At 37.4% G+C, this 21,301-nt stretch overlaps 2 protein-coding genes and 1 long non-coding RNA gene across 10 annotated transcripts; 2 read left to right on the forward strand and 1 right to left on the reverse strand.

Annotated features, from left to right (window-relative positions):
* The first annotated feature begins 957 nt into the window (after positions 1 to 957).
* LOC110857281 (gastrula zinc finger protein XlCGF7.1) lies at positions 958 to 14,598 on the forward strand. Of its 4 annotated transcripts, none has more exons than XM_035857916.1 (4): positions 958 to 1,098; positions 13,139 to 13,343; positions 13,416 to 13,811; positions 13,876 to 14,594. In XM_035857916.1, exons 2-4 carry the CDS (start codon positions 13,224 to 13,226, stop codon positions 14,083 to 14,085), a joined length of 726 nt encoding a protein of 241 aa, XP_035713809.1. In that variant the 5' UTR covers positions 958 to 1,098; positions 13,139 to 13,223; the 3' UTR covers positions 14,086 to 14,594. The 4 variants fall into 4 exon arrangements, with proteins under 4 accessions (XP_035713809.1, XP_021961594.1, XP_035713808.1 ...); XM_022105902.2 differs by lacking the exon at positions 958 to 1,098 and adding an exon at positions 12,761 to 12,903; XM_035857915.1 differs by lacking the exon at positions 958 to 1,098 and adding an exon at positions 12,866 to 12,998 and having other exon boundaries at positions 13,876 to 14,598.
* Positions 14,599 to 17,436: 2,838 nt separating this feature from the next.
* LOC110857260 lies at positions 17,437 to 18,333 on the reverse strand. The gene is made up of 2 exons (XR_002548641.2): positions 18,203 to 18,333; positions 17,437 to 18,042 (listed from the first exon to the last, which is right to left on the reverse strand). It is a non-coding gene; the product is annotated as an uncharacterized LOC110857260 (long non-coding RNA).
* A 453-nt stretch (positions 18,334 to 18,786) lies between these two features.
* On the forward strand, positions 18,787 to 20,647 carry LOC110857214 (zinc finger protein 486). Of its 5 annotated transcripts, none has more exons than XM_035857687.1 (4): positions 18,787 to 18,898; positions 19,207 to 19,408; positions 19,485 to 19,865; positions 19,930 to 20,647. In XM_035857687.1, the coding sequence occupies exons 2-4, from the start codon at positions 19,289 to 19,291 to the stop codon at positions 20,134 to 20,136; spliced, it is 708 nt and encodes a 235-aa protein (XP_035713580.1). In that variant the 5' UTR covers positions 18,787 to 18,898; positions 19,207 to 19,288; the 3' UTR covers positions 20,137 to 20,647. The 5 variants fall into 5 exon arrangements, with proteins under 5 accessions (XP_035713580.1, XP_035713579.1, XP_021961518.1 ...); XM_035857686.1 differs by having other exon boundaries at positions 18,828 to 18,991; positions 19,182 to 19,408; XM_022105826.2 differs by having other exon boundaries at positions 18,828 to 18,991.
* Positions 20,648 to 21,301: the final 654 nt, after the last annotated feature.

Raw genomic sequence — 21,301 nt, forward strand, 5'->3', positions numbered from 1 at the left:
AACACTAACGCTTTATTAGAGTAGACTAGAGTAGAGGCCCGTTCAAGAACGGGTTCTAGGCTCCCAGAGGGGGTGTGCCCATAGCGCAAAATCCCCTACGCTACACTTCAAATAATTCCCAGTGGAGACTTTGTCCATTGTCATAATACATATGTACGTGCATCAAATCATACATTTCAATTTCCCTGATCACGGAACAATTTGACTTCCCCCTCTTGTAGTGGCTGCATAGGTAACTACTTAAATTCCCGTCGCGTGAGGGTGGCTGCATAGCTAAACACTTAAATTCCCATCGCGTGGGGGTGGCTGCATAGGTAAACACTTAAATTCCCACCGCGTGGGGGTGGCTGCATAGCTAACTACTTAAATTCCCGTCGCGTGGGGGTGGCTGCATAGCTAACTACTTAAATTCCCGTCGCGTGGGGGTGGCTACATAGCTAAACGTTTAAATTTCCACAGGATGTGGTGGCCGAATGACAAAAACCTTAAATTTCCAGAGAGGGGGTGACTAAAAAACAAAACACTTAAATTTCCAGAGAGAGGGGTGATTAACTAACAAAAAACTCAAATTTCCAGAGGGAGGGGTGACTGCATAGCAAAAAAGTTAAAATTCCAGAGAATAGGATATGAATTTTATGCTGCTGGTATGTTTACAATTCTACTGCAAGAAGATAGAGACAAAGTGTCGCGGCAGAGTCATCATGGGTACGCTCAATGGTGTAGCGGAGCACACGCTGGTTGCGTAAACTCCATTCAATAGTAGTGGGGCGAGTTGCATTGAGAGCCACAGGGACCCAGCCAGCCAGGCAGCCAGAACTTAACAATAGCTCTTTATGTATATAGATTGTACATAAGTAGGCACACACATGTACCTATATACATGAATATGAACCTGACAGACACCTCTTACCGACACCGAGATAGATCCTGTGCCATGCCTGGATTTTCTTAAAAGGTTTCTCCCACAAAAGTTCGAAACTGGGGAATTTAACATTCCAAAATATCCGTGAAAGTGTTCGTCGAGCCGCCAAATGTATACCCGCAGGGATGCATTTATCTCATCGTGACGATGTAATGCGCACGTATTGCCAAAATAAAGTAAGTACGAAAGTCACATCTTGTATCCTCTTAATTCGTTGTCAACATTCTGCAGCAAAAAGAAAAAAACATCTATTCTCCGCATCGATTGTAACGTTATTGTTCTTACGACATTTACATCAATATGCACACATATGAAAACAATTGCTCTCCCAGATTCTGAGCTATGTAGGTATATCATACCCTACTTTATTACACATTACGTAAATTATTGAGTTTAATTTAGGATTTTTTATCATTAACCATGACTACCGAGCAGACCTCCAACCAATGGCAAGCCTCCCAATAATCCTATGAGCCTGACAGGCCCCGATCTAGCCCAAAATCTTACCCGGGCAAAGAAATTAGGCGCCCCTAGCCGCTCGCGCCTTCGGCGCTCGCATGTGGCTTTTTTCTCAATTAGATACATACTTGAACCAAATATTCCTACCCAGGCATTATTAGAATATACATTAGGATAGCAAACTTTTTGCGCTCCTTTAGCTCTATAATGTATAATACAGAGGGTGGGCCACTTAACTTGAGAAATTTTCAAACGCTCGCGCGAAAAAACTGGGCCAACTTAAACAAACCTGGCCTGCACTGTTTGATACACAAACCAATTAGGTTAAACGGTGATTTTTTTCAACTTGAAAATCTGAAAAACTGCTCCTCCCTGATAATTTTAAGTGGAGGTACTAGTGATAAAGTCTTCCAGACAGAATTTCGCCGGAAATATTATCAAAAAAGGGTTAATGCACGTGGACATGAAATATTTAGGCCTCAATTCATGGAATATTAAGTATAGAAGTGCTTTCATCGAGGAAAAAGCGATTCAGACTTGTAGCTGAGACTGAGGGCCATCACATCGAGCCAGTTAATTATCCAAAAAAAAATTCATATGTAGCTGAGAAAAATTGTTGAAAATTTCTCAAGATAAGTGGCCCATCCTAGGTAGGTTAAAATTGCATAATATTGAGCAGATCAATATTTCGTAATACAGATGATATTGGGGGCGGGCTTAGCAAATATTCAAGATATATGTTAAAACGTGCACAATTTTTCTTAATCCTGCTTTTGGGACACTTGCTAGTTTCTGGGTCGGAGCACCACTGGTTCGGAAAAATTGCCCACCGAACCACACCGGCGGGTGTAGTTCGCGGTATGGTTAGCCGGGTTTTAGAATTTTGCAAGTGTGGTTCGCGGTGTGGTGCGCATGTCCGGAGGTGTGGTTCGCTTTTTGTTAATAGCAAATGAACCTTTTAACCTTTGAAGCCATTTTAAAATTTGGTGTAAATTTTGGTCAAAAATGATTTAGCGTCGTTTTGGACGTATAAAACTTTTTTAAACTGTCTAACAGAAAAATTTGTCAATTTAGATACGCTTCTGTATTCATGACGTTTTGGTAAATAAATATATTTTCAGATATAATGTCCTTTCAATTTCGGGAAAGATAATTAGCAATACCACGAAATTTATTAGATTTAATTTCCAGTAATTGGAGAAAAATATGAGTGGGGGGCAAGAAGTTTAAAACTGTTAGTCTAAAGATGGTGACCGGGCTAGGTATTGTATTCGGCCAATTACTTCTTCTCGGAATATTTTTGTGGCATCAACAAGCATATTTATATTGATTTTCACAAATATGTGTCGGTGAGCTCCATGGCATTCTTCGTCTAGTCATAATCTTTGTTCAAGTATGACAAATTTCAAGCCTAAAATTCACCATATCGTCGTACTAATTCCGAATCCACATAAGTGCACTCAATGCTTAATTCCGAAATAACGTAAGTGCACCCGATGCTTAATTCCGAAATAAAATAACGTAAGTGCACCCGATGCTTAATTCCGAAATCACATAAGTGCACAGAAAAAATTATTGAAAAGACATAAGTGCAATTTTAATATTAATTAGTCAATGATTTGTGTGTAAATATGCCCATGATTTTAAATGTGATTACTTGCCCTTTCTAATTATATTGAAATGTTTAAATAAATCTTACACTGGTGCTGAAAATCATACTCAAACTTTTTATGGAAATACATATTCTTATTAAATTATCATTGGAAAAAGTTTTTGAATATGCATCGTAATATATTATACATTTGTTGCATAAAATTGTAATAAATTTTTTATCACACGAACAAGTTAACCGGGGCATGATAAGATGTGTTTCAGGCGGATTTATCAGTCAAGTCGTCTGTGGTCTTGAAATAATTTATAAAAATTCGCATATTTTTGCTTGTATTTTTATATAGTATGTACGTACAGTATGTATGTACAGTAAGTAACTTATTTACTGATACAGATTTAATGATATTATATGACACGCATTTTCTATATATCGACATGATTTCATAATTTAAAAATGAAATATACGAAAATATACTGAAATATACGCTTGCATACAGACAGGCTGGATATGCAAACGTATGTCTCAGTTTTCGAATTTTCGACGCGATGGCAATTTTAGACCTCAAACCTGTTTTTGGCGAAAAATTTCTGTGGGCGTCAAAAAAATCGTACACGGTCCGACATAAGCTCATTTTAAAAAATATTGCAAAGTTAAAAAAAATTATCCACAAAGGTTTTTTTACCCCTCAAATTATGTCGGAAAAATAATCTTGACCTTTGACCTATGTGTGACATTACAAATCGACGAGGAGAAAATTTACCGTGGATAACTTGTAGATTTTTGGGCGGAGTTTTAAATTTTTAAATTGCGAAATCATGTCGATATAAAGAAAATGCGATCGTATCATTAAATAAGTTACAACCTGTGCATATGTCGGAGAATATATAAATACATAAATGTAAATATAGCGAACTTATATTTATTTGGAGAGTAAATTAAGTTAAAAATTAAGTTAAAACTTCCTTAATTTAAATCTTAGCAACCGCGTGAAATATACTTTAGCATATAAACATGATAGTAAGTCTATGTAAGAATCATTGTCACCAGTACATATGTATGTGCGTTCAGTTTGTATGAAGATCTTGGACAAATAATAAATTCATTTTTGGAATTGCACTTAGATATGTCTTTTGAATAGTTTTTTCTGTGCACTTATGTGATTTCGGAATTAAGCATTGAGTGCACTTATGTGGATTCGGAATTAACCATCAAGTGCACTTATGTGGTTTCGGAATTAGTACGACGATATATGAACAAAGATTATCTAAAACTTCAGAAATTTTACTACGGTGATTTAGATAGCGTTTAAACACTCTAAGAAATTTTACTACCGGACTGTCACCGAGCGGTGACTATATGTGACTCTACCGCAATGGTGGTAACCTACCACCATGCGGTGATAAAAAGTTCCATCACCATCGTGGTGATAGACCTCTACCGGATGGGGGTGGAACGATCAATATTTTCTATCACCGTTCGGTGATATACCACCACCATATTTAGTTCGCCATGTCACTGTCTGGTGATCGATAAATAAAAATAATTTCGCTTCTTCACACAAAAATGTCACATTTTTCACAATTTATTGCTTTATTCAAATACTTTAACAGATAATTCATATTTTATATATATGTATGTAAAACCTGTTCCTCCCCATTTGTGGAATTGCACCAGCAATTGAAGTTGCGAAGAGTTTCCAGTCACGACATGTAGGACACTGACTTAAATTAATTAGAGTTTGAAATTAATTAATGTTGATTTAGATTGGTCCAGAAATCATAGCTTATTACTTTACCTGTTAGTTGGAACTTTGGCACAATTTTTTTATTTGTACAGATGACGTTGTACTATCAGCAACTTTTTTGCCGTACAACCGGTGACCACATTCGTCAGTTATTGACTCGCATCGATTACAGTTGGCGAACCAATTAGATAAAAATATATTAATTACCTATGAGTAGCTGCAAAAAATAACCAACTAAATTTAATGGAAACATTACCTCGTCAATCTCTGCTCCTTCTTTGTCATCTAGGCGAATCTCGGCATCCACGTCCAAAGTTTTCTTCAACTAAAAATTAAACCTTGGCCAAACTTAGCTAAATTTTAACTTTTCAATTTTTTACCTGTCAATAAATTCGCCATAATTATTTGCGCACGGTATTAATTTTTTTTCCTCTTCAACTTTGAAACACAAAGTAATTTTACATTACAACTCCGCTGCTTGTCGGCTGGTGCGTGAAGTAGGACAAACTCGCCACTCTGTAAGTCACGTGCATTGCGAAGCTACCACCATGGTGGGTGGTAGTGGCGGTCACCACCAATGGTGACAAATATCGGTGATAGGTTTATCACCATTACGGTGACGCTTGCTATTTCCACTCGCGCGGTGATAGCGCCTATCACCCAATTTCTTAGAGTGAATAAGTGAAATTAAATTTTACCTTTTTAGATATTAAGTTCTTTTGCATATTTATTAGTAATTATTGCTAAAATTGGGGACAAACCGACGCCATGAATAGAAATATACCTTAAAAAACTAACTGACATTTACGTGCAAAACCCAGATCCGCATAAGACCAATTTTGTTTTGTTCACCAAAAATATAAAAGCGTCCCCTTTTTTTAATCTAGCATTTTTGATTTCCAGCCAAAACCTCGTTTTTTTAATTCTGTAAATTTTCTAATTTTAGAGCGAATCCAAAAATTTGAAAACGTGTCTCTTCAGATTACCTAACTTCATTTATCAAAAATTCACTTGCAATATTGCTTGAAAATTTGAACGACTTTATAATTTTAATGAATTTGCAATACTGGCAAAGTACTTCTGATTTCTGAACTTCAAATTTGAAAACAACTGATTTTTTATAAGCCAGCTAAGTCATTCTTGTGAAGCATGTTTTCGAATTTTTGGATTCGCGCTAAAATTCGAAAATTTTTAAAACGGAGGTTTCCGTTGGAAACAGTTTACAATTCTCGCCAAGCGATCAAAGTAGCGCATTATGAAACATACAAAAGTGCCGTAATGCTTATTTTTTGTGGTTAACAATATACAATTGATCGCGTGGAAATTCGATGTTTACATGTGAAAGACCTGAATAGTAAGTCCTCTTTGACATTTCTCAGAAATCGGAATGATAAATAAAACCACAATCTTTCTGAACTCTCAAGATGCTATGTGACCAATGCGAGATAGAACAGTTGTTATATCATAGAGAGGTTCATCAACACATTAGAATTGTAGCAATGAGGTGTCTAAACTTGACAAAAATAAAAACTGCAAGCAAAAGATTTTCAAAATTTACAACAGAAAAATTCAATTATATCTAATGTAAACCCGGGCGCCTGCCGGCGCCCCCCAGGGTTTTGGCGCCCCGGGCAGCTGCCCGGGTTGCCCGCCCCTAAATCGGGGCCTGGAGCCTGTCCTGGCCTCCTGAATATCCAGCGTTGCCGTATGGGGAGCTGTGACAGGAAAAATGGTAGATTTTGATAAATATTAAACATTTATTATATCTGCAGATTTATAATGTTTAACCTCTTTCGTACTAATAATTTTTTAATAAAATTTCCCTTCAGTACGATATTGATTGCATAATTACACCTACTAGCAACCAATTACAATTTTCAACCAGTTTCCAATTTTCGAATTTTTTGGCGAAAAAAAATCAAATGAAAAATCCACTTTATAGCTTTTTTGTGTAGGGAAAATTCCAAAATTTCAGAAGGAAAATGTCGGAAAAAATCCACTTTTTACAATCGAATTTTCCACAAAATACTGTCACTGTCACTGTAGAAATACTCTTTTTTAAGACTTAAATTTCACCATGCCCATTTTAGGCGATACAGGCTTTCGGTGCTTAATAAACACATAGCTAAAAATATGCAAATGAGGTGACATGCTGAGACGCTGTTTTCAATGGTTCGGGGATCTTTATTATATACATATTGTGGAGCTAACTAAATTGACTCACCAGCCGCCATAAATGATGAACGGCATGTTATTCATCTGTCGAGACTTCCTGCCCGATTTGGTCTTAAGGCTCGACCCAGGCGCCATCTGTGTTTGACCAAGAGCAGACCTTTGGGAGTTATGTGGGGTTAAATTTTCGAAGTTGGTTCCCATGGCTGTGGTTTTCAGAGCGTCCAGTCCCGAATCTGCAGAAAGTTTAGATAATATTTGTTTTTAAAATTCATTATATTATTTTCCATCTTGGCGAAAATCATTTTTCGCTACAAGGTTCTAAAACAGATTAAAGTTGCCTTACTCATTAAGGAATTCGGTGACATCGCGTGCAGCACGACGCCCAGTTTCCCGTCCAGCTCCCCCATTCCGGAAGGAATTGGAGAACCCAAAATATTTGGGATCAGGGTGACCAGCAGGATTTGTAGAATGAGCTTAAATACGGAAATAATTTTTATGCAGACATGAATGCATCAACAAGTTCAAATTTTGGTGGTGAATTTGCGTAAACTGTTTTTGAATACTTAATTACATCATACGTTCCAAATTAATTTATTTTGATTAAAATTTACTCATGGTTTACTAAAATTTGAGATTAGACAATTTGCTTAAATTTTACCATTTGAAAGTTGAAATTCATGCAACATTCTAGGATTTTCGCTCAACCTTGGGCATACATGTAAATCTGCGTCACGTAAATTTTACACAACCGGTTGTGTCATCTCAAATTTTACTTTAATTAAAGCGTGTATAACTATTTACAAAAACAAAATCAGAAAGAATAAACAAACTACGTTTGACCTTATCAAATCATTGTTTATTTCATTCAGAAAATGTATCTGTAAATATGTACAAATACATCATTTCAAAGGGGGCAAACCAATTTACATGCGTGGGGGTCATAGTTTGCAATGGACCATGGTCCACTGGGCCAAAATGGTCGTAAATGAGTTGCTTATTATTACATTTTTGGCATGCATATATTTTTACTACTCAATTTCAGACTTTGGTGCCCATTTGATATGCAACATTATGTATGCATCAGATGTACCCGATGTGCATACAAGAACCCCAAGTATATAGTTTTATTCCGTGACCCCACTGGCGTTCATCACACGCCACTAAGGAGGAGAGCGTCACCACCTGCCCTTCACAGATCTCGATGCCCTTTGGATATGTGGTAGGGTCCTATGAGTGTACTAAAACCCTGAAGTGGTTTGACTCCATGGCCACATTTGCGCCCGCCACACCCACTCAAAGTGATGAAAACCACAAAAGTTATCAACTTCAAAAATCCACCAAAAATCCAATTTTGCGCGGATTTTGATAAAATTAGCATTTTTGTGATCCCAGATACTTGCCTGATAATATTCAATAGCAATCTCAACTTTTTTGAAATTTTCGAAATTTTCGAGCTGATGAACTATTCGAAAAAATTCAAAATTTAAAAAAAGTTGGGATATCTACTGGATATGATCACACAAGTATCTGGGATCACAAAAATGTAAATTTTATCAAAATCCGAGCAAAATTGGATTTTTGGTGACATTTAAAGTACATGAAAACAGGGCTATTTTCGTGTTTTTGGCGCCTTTGAGTGGGTGTGGCGGCCGCAAATGTGGCCATGGAGTCAAACCACTTCAGGGTTTTAGTACACTCATAGGACCCTACCACATATCCAAAGGGCATCAAGATCTGTGAAGGGCAGATGGTGAAGCTCCCCTCCTAAGCGAAATGTACTGATAAGGTTTGGCCAAAAGTCCTGAAGGGTTTCTCTAATGAAATTTTTGCATATGCCGGGCCCTCATGGCCTCAAACACGATAATAATAAAATTGAGGAGCCACACCCACTATGGGTGTGGCTTTTTCATATTGCATATAGGGCCAAAGGCCATACCAGAAACTGTTGCCCATGCGATTCTATACATACAGTAAAATTTTCATAGAAATCCGTCCACAGGGTCTCGAGATATTAGCTCGGAAACCTCGGCGAAAGGCAAAAATCCACTATTTTGGGGGTGTGATGTTGGATATGATAAAGCAACTATCTGGGATCAAGAATATGTAAATATTATGGGAATCCGAGCACAATTGGATTTTTGGCGAGTTTTTTAATGCGGCCAGTTTGGCATTGGGCGCCCCTTCAAAGGGGTGTGGCTGGCGAACTAGGGCCCATGGACCTTAACCCTCCTTCACTTTTTCTACACTCGTATAGACCTACAACATATCCAAAGGGCATCAAGATCTGGCATTGAAAAGGTCGTACGTACTCCTCCTTAGTTGAAGTAAGATATGGATAAAAGTAATAAAAAAAACTGGTTACTGGCCTCTACAAGGTTGTACATTCTAACATGAAAGTAAAACCCTGAATTTACGGTAAAAGTCAAACAGGAACCCCAAGTGGTGAATGCCCCCACCTGCCGTCCAACGCACTCAGGAGGCGAGCTTCATCACCGGCACCTCCCAGATCTTGATGCCCTTTGGACATGTGGTAGTGTCAGATGAGTGTAGTAAAACCTTGAAGTGGTTTGATTCAGAGGTCAACGCCGACGAATTAGTCGGCGGCGGCGGCGGCGCCAATTTTGGTAGATTTTTTGGCGGCGTGGCGGCGCGGCGCGGCGCCACAATGTTGTAGGAATAGGAAATAAGACTTATCGACGGCGGCGGCGCGTAAAATATTACCGGCGTCTGGCGGCGCGGCGGCGTTGACCTCCACTCTAATGCGCAAAAAACACGAAAAAAGCCTTGGTTTCATGTGCTTTAAAAGTCACCAAAAATCCAATTTTGCTCGGATTTTCATGAAATATAAGTTGTTGACTGGACTTGAATTTTAAGAAGTGTGGCGTGGAAAACGGAAACTTTTAATAACTGTGAGTTGATTTGCTCAACGCGACCCTTTTTATACCTAGTCAGGTACGAATTGTTTTGATAAACTTCCACTACATATTTTCCTTATCAGCTGACTGCCACAGACTCCATCTTCACACAACTAATTAGTCAAGCGATTGGTAATGTAGTCGAGGAAAAATAACTTCAAAATTCCTTCTGTAGGTAAAATGGCAGCTGATTTAGTTAAGAGAGGTGGAATTTTTCAGCTCCACTTGGCTGGGATGCGTCAATGTGAAATTTTCAAAATTCTAATAAAGTCCAAGGTGAGCCGGCAGGCAATCTCCAATACCATTAACAGATATACGAAGACTGGGGGTGTAAACGACAGAAAAAGATTCGGTCGACCTCGGAGTGTAAGGACCCCAGCCATGGTGAAAGCGCTGAAGACAAGGATCCGAGAAAATCCCCGCCGATCTCAGAAAAAGTTGGCCTCACAGACGAAGGTCTCAGTAGGAACAATTAAAAATGCCTTGAAGGAGGACCTATGTGTCCAGGCCTTATGACGAGGTACTTGCCACATGTTGACAAACCAACAACAATTCAAAAGAATTACTAAATGCAGAGCATTGTTGCGCCGGTACGCGGGCGAAGACTACAGAAGAACCCTGTTTACAGATGAGAAGATATTTACTTTCGAAGAAGAATTTAAAAACCAAATGGCCGAATATATGCTAAGCGGAAATCAGACATCCCCCTACCATAAACAAAATCTCAAAAATGTCATCACCCTGGCCCTGTGATGGCTTTTATTGGAAAAAGTCGGCAGCAGAACGCAAGACGCTGTTTTGCGCCAGAAAGGGTTACAGTGGAGGCCAAGAGTTACATGGACGAAGCTTCCAAACCTGTTGTAAAACCTCTGAAGTCTGACCTATTCAAAAATGGAAGTTGGATTTCAAAACAAATCACGGCTCAGTCATATGGTACAAAAGTTGTCAAAAATTGGTTATGAGCTCATTTCATCGATTTCATTTGATCCCAAGAATTATATCACCAAAGGAAGACCTTAATCATCTGGACTATGACTTGCGGCTCAAAATTGAGGCCATGACCTGCACTAAAACCCACATTGGTGCAAAAGTTCTCAAAAAAATTTTATCAGACGCTTGGGACAAATTTCCACTGGAAACCGTGCGTGCTCCAAGGGACCGGCCGCCTATCAGATTTTATAAGTTTCTGCACTCCAGAAGAGGAAATTTTGAAACTTAGTATTTTTACAATATATACAGGTATATTATGCATCCACGAGGAAAATTTGAAATAAAAATTATTACCCGTTATTTCTATATAGTTCAAAACGTTTATCAAAGAATTTTGTACCCGACTAGGTATGTAGGTGGTCCGGTAGAATTTTGATAACATTCATCCTCATTGTGTACGATCGGTTCATAAATAAAATAGGAAAATCCTAAAGTAAATAAGTACCCTATGGTACATATACATATGGTAGATACTTTCTAAATTCACAGAAATGTATATATGTATGTATGTACACACATACACTGATGTAAGTAGAGGGTGTACCGGAAGTAATGCAACTTTGTTAAAATGCATATATGCAAGGGTATCAATTTGCCCCAAATTCAAAATATGGTAAATATTGTAGTCCATAAATTTATCTAGTCGAATCTAAAAACCAGAAGTCGATATCTGTATACGTTCCAAAATGAGGTCAAATACAGGCGAGGAATTAGCAAGAAGCTTCTGCCACTACAGCGAAAAAGTGGTTACGCGCTCCAAGAAATTGAGCTGCGGTCACTTTTAGGAAGAACAAATTCCAAAAGTGACAATTTGTCATATACTACTGAGGTTTGAGCTACAAAAAATTGCTAATCGTAAAAAAAATCTGGTCGACCCATTCGTATGCCAGCTCTCAGCGTCATAAGAATCGTACGAATGGAAATTGGCAGTACCGGAGCGAAACTCGGTAAAGTAATTGAAGTTGACACCTAACACCGTACATTATTTTAAAGCTCAGAAGTTGGACATCAAATTCTATAACGCTGTATAAGCTTATAAATACAGTGAAGAGTAAAATAAAAGTAGCAAGCCAGCGGGCAGAAAAAATACTTGACCTGAAGTAATTAAAATTGATCAAAATTGATCGTCCTGTACAAGACGATTTACTGCTCAGATTATCAAAATGCTTTTATTTGCACATAGTACAACTCTCCCACCTTCAAGAAAACCATTTATGCATAACTGGAAAATAAATTTAAGCCAAAGTATCCCGTTCCGCCTATAAACGGATCAAATGCAATTAGCATGGGAGAGATGAAAAACGTTCCCAAATTTACCAACCAAGAGCCCTATTGAACAATTTTAGCTTTTGTCTATGAAAGAATATTGTAGTCGAAAAACTTCAGCCACAAATTTGAACTTATTTCACCAAATATTGGGTGAAATTTTTTACCACATTTGCGCGCAAATGTGTTCAACAATCTCGGAAAAGGTAACCAAAAAAAGTGGCGAAGCAATAATGGGGGGCGTCCGACAAAAGCTTCTCCAGAATGGGCGGAAGGGGTGTATGGACGATTCGAAGCAAAAAATAATTAGCTTCAACCTTTGTTCCTTTCTGACTAAAATTTCACCTAAACAAATTCACTGGTTTAGTTTATATGTGCATTTGACAAAAGTTGCATTACATCCGGAACACCCTCTATGCTGGTCTACACATTTTTAAAGCACTTTGGTCATTGGGTTGGCCTGATAAAATTAAGGTTAATCAATTGCCTTATATTTATACTAACTATATACAAATGCAAAAAACGTATGTGCCCAAATTTTCCAGGAATCGGTCTTCCATAAAGGTTAAAGAACAATACAGCTCAAATCTAAATAGGGTCCAGCCTTCCCATTCAGTGAAAAAATTTAGATTTTTTTGTTTACAAAATACATTCACAAATTCCAGGAATTTTGGCACTTTCTATTTTTCTTTGCGTAAAAAAGCCACCTTTTCCAAGCTACGTGAACCAACATTTTGGTTTTAGATACATGTCCACTTACTCTTAAGCAGCACATATGTACACAAGTAACTAATAATTAAAGGATCCTACCCAACACACGGTAAGAAACGAAACTTTACCTCGATTGAAGCGGACCAAATTTCAATTTTCTTTAAATAACACGAAATTGGTTTCCTGTTTTAATAAATTTTGAGGGTATGCAGCATTTCTTCGTATCTGTAGTATTCCTCGTATTGCAAAATAAGTTACGGCTGTTACGAGATTTTAAAATGTATGAATTATTGGCACAAACTTGCTGAAATTTTTTATGAACATAACAAACATTTTTCTTACAGATAACAAATAGAATTTGGATAAGCACCTCAATTTCTTGATTGCGAATGTACATAAGTCTACAACTTCAGCAAACACCGAATCCACATGGATCTGACTCCAGGAAATAAATGGGAATGTGCAAAGTGCTCAAAACAGTTTAAAACCAAGGAAAATTTGACCAGACACATGGTCACGCACGATCCCGATGCCAAGGTCAAATGTGAGGTGAGAGAATAAATTTGCTCAAGTGAGACTAATTTTACAATACAATCTACACGTCCTCATTTCTGTACATAGGTTTGCGGCAATATATTCAAAAACAAACGATCCTTATCTTCGCACAAATTGGATATTCACAACGATCGGAAGCAAACGACTTGTGACACTTGTCACCAGGTGTTTTCCACCGTTGGTAATTTACGGCGGCATAATGACACCGTCCACGCCTGGAAACCCCCTCGTTTCTCGTGTCCGGTTCCTAGCTGTAAGAAAACCTACCAACACGAGGACGATGTTACGAAACACGTGGAAACTGAACATGCCCAGAATTCGGTCCGATTTCGATGTACGCTTTGCAGAAGGACGTTCAAAACGAGGGTTGAACTTGAAGCTCACGTTGCGTCCCACACGACGTACAAATGTCCCACTTGTGGGAAGGTTTTCGCCCGCAAGGAACATATGATACGTCACCAGGTAAAGCATTTTTTGGGAAAAACACGGTTCAATAAAATTACCCAGGAGCAAATTCATTTTACAGGTGACACATTTGGAGAAATCTACCCGAGACAGGTTGCAGTGCCCCCTCTGTCCGCAGACCTTCTTAACGAGGCCTGGTCTACAACGCCACATCCGAGTTGCGCATGAAAACCAGAGGAATTATCCGTGCACATTTTGTGACAAGAGATACTCCCAGTCATCTCACTTGAAGCGTCACGTGGAGGTGAAGCATGCCGCGAATAAGGAGTAGGTCCGTTCCTGTTAAAAGTAGAAGAGCCGTTCGAAATATAATTTACCCACTCACAGAATGCGTCACAGTGCAGGGAGGATTTTACTTCTGTGGGAAGAACTTCTTCAATTAATACGAATTTGTCGCACTTGTCGAGTTCATATGAATTTACTTTAGAAAGTTAAAATACGTACATACGTATGTATTTATGTATATAATGGAGACAAAAATAATTTTCGAATTTTTATTAAATTTGCGACATTTTGCAACACACTTCCTTTGTAGAAACCCATACAACTTTTAGTTTCAAATTTATTTACTAACCTGACATATACTTATTTATTTCTATAGAATATTTAACAAATTGTGCTATTTTTGAAAGAATATAACGTGTATGTGTACGTTAGCTTTTTCGGGTACCCAAAGTTGTATAAATATTACCTAATTCGGTTAACGGTTAACTAATTATTTTAACTAATAAACAGCCTGTAAGATGGCAAGTGATTAATAAATTAATCTTATTCAACAAATTGAGAATATTTTTAGTAGTTGCATAAATTTGTTACAGCGTTTTGAAACACACTATCTTGGCGGAAAGTAATTTTGACAATTCAGGAAAAACTTGCACATTAAGAAAAATGCAAAAATATTAAACGGCTTACATATTTTCGACACAGATAAAATTACATTTTGTCTGATGAAAATCTGACTCCAGCCGCTGACCCCTCCGCATTCTAAGCTCATCTTTGTTAACCTTGAACGATGCTAAATGGTAAAAAATGGTATACATAGCCAACAGTTTTGTGTACATGTGTGCATAACAGAATATGCAATGATCCAGCGAATAAGCACAACTATTCACTTAAACCAGACAACAGAATACAGATAATGTAGTCAATGCTAATAAATAATTACCACTGCAGTTTTATACAAAAATAAAGGAAATGAAAAAATTGAGAAATACTACATTCTTAAAAACCCGGTGTTAAGGTGGGTCCAGGTCCAGTTGTATTCGGGGAATTTAGAAAAATTTTGAATTTTTTTTCTGTTTACAAAATACGTCCACAAATTTTTACTCGGGATTAAAAACCAAACAGCAGTCAGGTTTTGAGTATTAAGGTAATCCAAAGTATTGTCAATGCGAAGAAGTTTAAATACAAAGACACACTGCTGTCCAAATTTACATAATCCTACTCTGTAGTATAGAGTTTGCATGTATGTATGTACATACATGTGTGTAAGTAAAGTAGTTGGAGATCATAAAATGTTTGGGGTCAGGGTGACCTGTCAGTCTAGACGTCGACGGAGGGGACCCAGTAGTTTTATGAGCACTCCCATCCCTAAGCAGACGGAAATGCCCATCCCTCGTAGTGAGCGCGCCCATCCCTCGAATCGAGTAACTGCTAAATTGGCAATTCTCCTCCAAGAGGGAAAAGCTAGCACGCGCGCATAGGTGGTCAATTTTAAGTGTTCTCCAACAAATTAGTCCAGTAATTATGCAATTACCATAATTAGTCCAGTAATTATGTAATTGCGCATAGATAATTGCATGCTAATTACGAACTTATTACAACGTCGATAAATTTTTTGCAAATTGAAATTAACGTTTTTCTGATTTGTAAATCAGAAACATTTAATATCTCCGACTCTGTAGATGCATCGGTATAACAAGGTGCAAAATTACAAAATTTAATATAATATGATGCAAATGTAAGTAAAATATAATATAGATAATGGGAAATATTTAGTCGTTTTATTCCTCGCGGTCATCGCTGTCATCTTCGTTTTCCTCCTCACTTGACTACTGATCGTTAATGTCGTAAAACCAAAAATAAATATCTTCACGAATGCTTAATATTTTATCTGTGAACAATGTCGAAAAGAATAGGCAAAGACACAAAGCGCCACAGCCAATGTAAATAAAAGCAGGTGAAAGTTCTTTAACAGTTGCCCACAAAGTTAGATCAACAGATACGTCATAATTTTGTCGAATGGTAATGTTAGGGAAAACCTAACCAATTGTATTTGCAAGTAATCCCATTCTTTTTACGCTTGCGGCATATTCAAGATTGGTTTTAAAATGCAAAGTGACGAAGCTTATGTCATTTATAAAGTTCACAACTTTGTTAACAACAATCGGTTCGAGCTGGGACTTGACCAATGCAATATACGCACTACGAAGACCGGTGTGCATATCGTAGATAGTTTTTAGTATAAAAAGCACTTTTAATTGATTTGTCGACGTCACATGTTCCACCAATTTGCACTAAATTCTGACTGTCAATGTCTGGAAATCTTACCACCGCTATGTGGTGAACAACGCTAGAGCAAATTGGTGGGGTCGGGTTTGTGCTTGCCATTAGTTTTTATATTTATCCGGCGAACTAAATGATGCTTATCTTACGTATGACCCGTTGGTTTTTGACACGTGTTGGCTATTTGTATTTGCTGGTACTTGAGGGTCTCTCATTTGGTCTCTCATTGGGGGTACTTAACATAGCAAAGTCGTGGAATTGGTTGCAATAAGAGAATGAAATTGTAAATTTACATTAATACGCATGTTTCGTGTTGCTAATAAATGATTACAAGAGATTTGAAGGTGACTTCCAATAATGTGTTGAATTTAGCATATATACACATATATATAACCACCCCCTGGTTGGAGGTGACATATTACGCTTAAAGTGCTGCGTTTCACGTAGTTCGTGGGCATGCATGCATTCCCATGCGCGGTGAGGTAGGCGTCAGCAACCAATTATAACAAGATAACTTTTTTTTCGCAGCGGGGAATATTTTTTTTAATTTTTATAAAATTAAGTGTAAAATTATGAATTTTTTGCCCCGGTGCGCTTTTTTAAATTTTGAAATTTCACGAAAAAATCAGCAGAAAACGTACATTTTCAAAAAACCAGGGACGTATATGCCCATTCCTCTCACTGAAAAGGAATGGGTCTTCCCATCCAAGATTTTATTTTATTTATTTTCAAGTGAGGGACGTATATGCCCATTCCCCTCGCTCAAAATGAATGGGCCTTTCCGTCTTTTTAGGGATGGGAGTGCTCATAAAACTACTGGGTCCCCTCCGTCGACATCTAGACTGCCTGTAGGATTTGTGGAAGGAGCTTAAATATGCAATAAAGTGCTGAATAATTTGTATGCAGTCGAATTGCGTCAACAAGTCAGAATTTTGGCGTTAAATGTAAACAATCGTATCGTAAGCCGTTTTTACAGAAGTATTTAGATTCTAAATAAATTTGATTATGATTTACTAATGGTTGAGTAAATTTGAGATTAGACAATTAGTTAAGAATTATGAAACGTCGTTGGATTTTCACTCCACCAATAATAGTAAGTCATGGCTCATGAATAAAGTATGTGCTTATTTCATATTACCCGCATTTTATTATTTCCCATGAAACGGCATATTTTTGTACAATACATTACATTACGTACATACATCGGTAGCATAATAAACGAGAATAGTAACTTCATTGTGGGAATGAATAAAATTGAAAAATTGTAAAAAAATATTCATTACAAATTTTTGTTGTCAAATCAGGCAACATTGGTTCTTCGAAATAAGATAAATTAACGAACACGAACAGTTTAAAGTTACAACAAAGTATTGTTACTTTGGGTCAAAATTTGTTAAATATGACGAAAATAAGGCACTCAATTAATTTAGAAAGATCCCGTGCTGCAGCAGAAGCGTTTGCTGAAGGTGCATCCGTCTTTTTTGATGTAGCCTTGGAACTGGGACTGGGCGTGGTAGGTCTCGGTGCAGGCTGCGGCGGTGTCCTTCCAGGCGGGGTAGCAGTTCGTGGTTCCGAGGTCCTTGGAGTTGCTGCACTCGGCGTTGTCGTCGTACACCCAGGCGCCGTCCTCCCACTTCCGCCCATCCACAGACACACCCACGGCAAGGACGACGAGGACCAGGACAGCGGCAAACTTCATGGAGTTCATGGTTGGGATTGGGTTCTGAAAATGTTCAAAATGTAAAACAAAATTAGTGTCAAGGTAAATAGGTAATTTAATTAGACAAAGGAATCAAAATTGTGATTCACAATTTGTGAATAGTTGAAAAATTTCGTATTAAGCTTGAAATGATTTTCAAGATTTATAAAATTGAATTTGTTACCTTGTAAAAAATTGAGGAGTAAGTTTCTGGAAAATCAAATTTTTGACTGCACTTGGATTTTAAGCAGCGTGGAGTGGGCAATGGTCTTTGAATAACTGTGAGTTGATGTGCTCAACGCGACCCCTTTTATAGTTGGTCAGGTAATTTTAGAATTCAGATAACATTCATCCTTATTGTTTGGGATCGGTTCATAAATAAAATAGGAAAACCCAAAATATGATACCTTCTCAATTCTCAGAAATCTACGTGTGTGTACGCGCATATAATTATGTTATCCTGGTCTACTCATTTTTAAAGCACTTTAGTCATTGGGTTGGCCTGATAAAATTAAGGTTCATCAATTCATACAACAGATATGTTCATGTCATAATATTTAGACTCACTACAAATGTAAAAGGTATGTGCCCCAAGTTTCCGGGAATCGGTCGTTAACTAAGGTTAAAGAACAATACAGATTAAAACTAAATACATCGGGTCCAGCCTTCCCATTCGGTTAAAAAATTGGAGATTTTTTTGTTTACAAAATACGTCCACAAATTCCAAGAATTTTGGTACTTTCTATTTTTATATGCGTAAAAAAAGCTACCTTTTTCAAGCTACAAGAACCAACAAATTAGTTTTACATGTTCACTTACTCGTAAGCAGCACGTACAAAAGTAACTAATTAATAATTAAAGGATCCTATGGTGAGAAACGGTGAGAAACAAAATTCAACCTCGAATGAAGCGGACCAATTTTTTTTTTCAATAGCACGAAATTTGTTTTTTGTTGTTTTAATAAATTTTGAGGGTATTCAAGATTTCTTCGTATCCTTTGTATTCTTATCGCAAAATAAGTTACGACCGTTACGAGATTTTTTAAGCGTTGTAAGATTTTGTCACCAAAAATCGGTTACTACGATTTTTACGAACCTTGACCCCTTGTTTTTTTCGTAAACTATTTTACGATAGTAAGGATACGAAGAAATAACGAATATAAGAAACATTCTTGTTACACATAAATAGAATTTGTTTAATCACCTCAATTTCTTGATTGCGAATATATATACATAAATCTACAACTTGAGCAAACACCGAATCCACATCCATGGAACCGACGCCGGAAAATAAATGGGAATGTGCAAAGTGCTCAAAACAGTTTAAAACCAAAGACAATTTGACGAGACACATGGTCACGCACGATCCCGATGCTAAGGTCAAATGTGAGGTGAGCGAATAAATTTGCACAAGTGAGACTAATTTTACAATACAATCTAAATACGCGTCCTCATTTTTGCACATAGGTTTGCGGTAACATATTCAAAAACAAACGATCCTTATCTACGCACAAATTCGAAATCCACATCGATCAGACATGGTGTGCCACTTGTGACCAGATGTTTTCCAGCGTTGATGATTTACGGCGACACAATGACACCGTCCACGGCGGGGAAGAACCCCCTCGTTTCTCGTGTCCGGTTCCTCGCTGTAAGAAAACCTACCAACACGAGGAAGATGTTGCGAAACACGTGGAAACTGAACATGTCCGATTTCGGTGTACGCTTTGCAGAAGGACGTTCGAAACGAGGGTTCAACTTGAAGCTCACATTTCCTCCCACACGAGGTACAAATGTGCTACTTGTTTGAAGAGTTTCGCCCGCATCAGAGACATGAAACTTCACGAGGTAAAGCGTGTTTTTGGAAAAACAAGGTTCAATAAAATTACCCAGGAGCATATTAATTTTTCAGGCGACACATTTGGAAAAATCTGCCCGGGACGTGTTACAGTGTCCCCTCTGTCCGGAGACCTTCTTAACGAGGCGTGGTTTACAAGGCCACGTCCGGGTTGTGCATGAAAACCAGAGGAATTATCCGTGCACATTTTGTGACAAGAGATTCTCCCAGACATCCAACTTGAAGCGTCACGTGGAGGCGGTACATGCCACGTATGTATAAGGAGCTGGTCCATTCCTCCGACAAGTCCTTGTAGAAAAGCCGTTCGAAATATAATTTACCCACTCGCAGAATGCGGCGCAATGCAGGGGGCATAGATTTTATTTCTGTGGGAAGAAATTTTTCACTTATTTCAAATTGGTCGCACATTGTCGAGTTTATATGGGTTTACTTTAGAAAGTTAAAATACATATGTATTAATCTGTGTATGTACATAATAGAGATATGAATAATTTTCAAATTTTTATTAAATTTGCGACATTCCGCAAAACTTCGTTTTGTATAAACCCATGCAATTTTAGTTTCAAATTTATTTAATAATCCGACATACTTATTTATTTCTGTGTAATTTTTAACAAATTGTGCTGTTCTGAGAGAGAAAAAAGTATGGAAGTACATACGTTGTTGTGAGTACGAGTACGCTTAAACGGGCACCCACAATTTTATAAATACTACCTAATTCAACGGTTAACTAATTATTTTAACTAATAAACAGCCTGTTGTAAGATGATAAGTGCTTGATAGATAAATTTTGTTCCACCAATTGAGAGTATTTTTAATACTTGCATAAACGCACTGTCTTGGCTGAAAGTAATTTTGAAAATTCAGATGAAACTGGCACATTAAGAAAAATGTCATACATACTCCTGTTTTATTTACCATACGATCCTCGGCGTCATCACTCTCAGTACTAATAGCATTGCAGTGGTGATGGTGACGTCGAGGGTCGTATGGTAAATAAACTGACTGTACCTACCTATTTTTTGAAAAATCAAAATTAGAGTAAAATAGTGTTAAGCTGGAAATTTAATTTTGTTCAAAGGATTTCCCGAAATTTGGGATGATACGCATATTTTTGTGCAACTAATATTTTTGTTTATTATAAAATAAACAAACTTTTCTCGCAACTAATATTTATATACATATATACATACATATTTACGATAAACAACCGTCAACCTCATTAAAGTACATATATTCAAAGCATACTTACAAGATAAGACAAAATGAAACAGCTAACGCTATACTAAATAATTTTAAATAAATAATTTTAAATAATTTCATTTCATAAACTTGCTGTTCAACTGAACAAAGATATTGTACGATTTATTTTTAAACTGGAAGATGTGGGGTACACAGAGAATACGCGAACGCGGGAATTTGCAGT

Source organism: Folsomia candida, unplaced genomic scaffold, assembly GCF_002217175.1.
Source record: "Folsomia candida strain VU population unplaced genomic scaffold, ASM221717v1 Fcan01_Sc018, whole genome shotgun sequence".
Lineage (NCBI taxonomy): Eukaryota > Metazoa > Arthropoda > Collembola > Entomobryomorpha > Isotomidae > Folsomia > Folsomia candida.

Bases quoted from the DNA above. Each gene is read 5' to 3' on its own strand.
- LOC110857281 (XM_035857916.1), top strand. From the start codon at position 13,224: ATGGATCTGACTCCAGGAAATAAATGGGAATGTGCAAAGTGCTCAAAA. The intron at 13,344-13,415 runs GTGAGAGAATAA...TTCTGTACATAG, and splicing joins ATGCCAAGGTCAAATGTGAG to GTTTGCGGCAATATATTCAA. The intron at 13,812-13,875 runs GTAAAGCATTTT...TTCATTTTACAG, and splicing joins AACATATGATACGTCACCAG to GTGACACATTTGGAGAAATC.
- LOC110857214 (XM_035857687.1), top strand. From the start codon at position 19,289: ATGGAACCGACGCCGGAAAATAAATGGGAATGTGCAAAGTGCTCAAAA. The intron at 19,409-19,484 runs GTGAGCGAATAA...TTTTGCACATAG, and splicing joins ATGCTAAGGTCAAATGTGAG to GTTTGCGGTAACATATTCAA. The intron at 19,866-19,929 runs GTAAAGCGTGTT...TTAATTTTTCAG, and splicing joins GAGACATGAAACTTCACGAG to GCGACACATTTGGAAAAATC.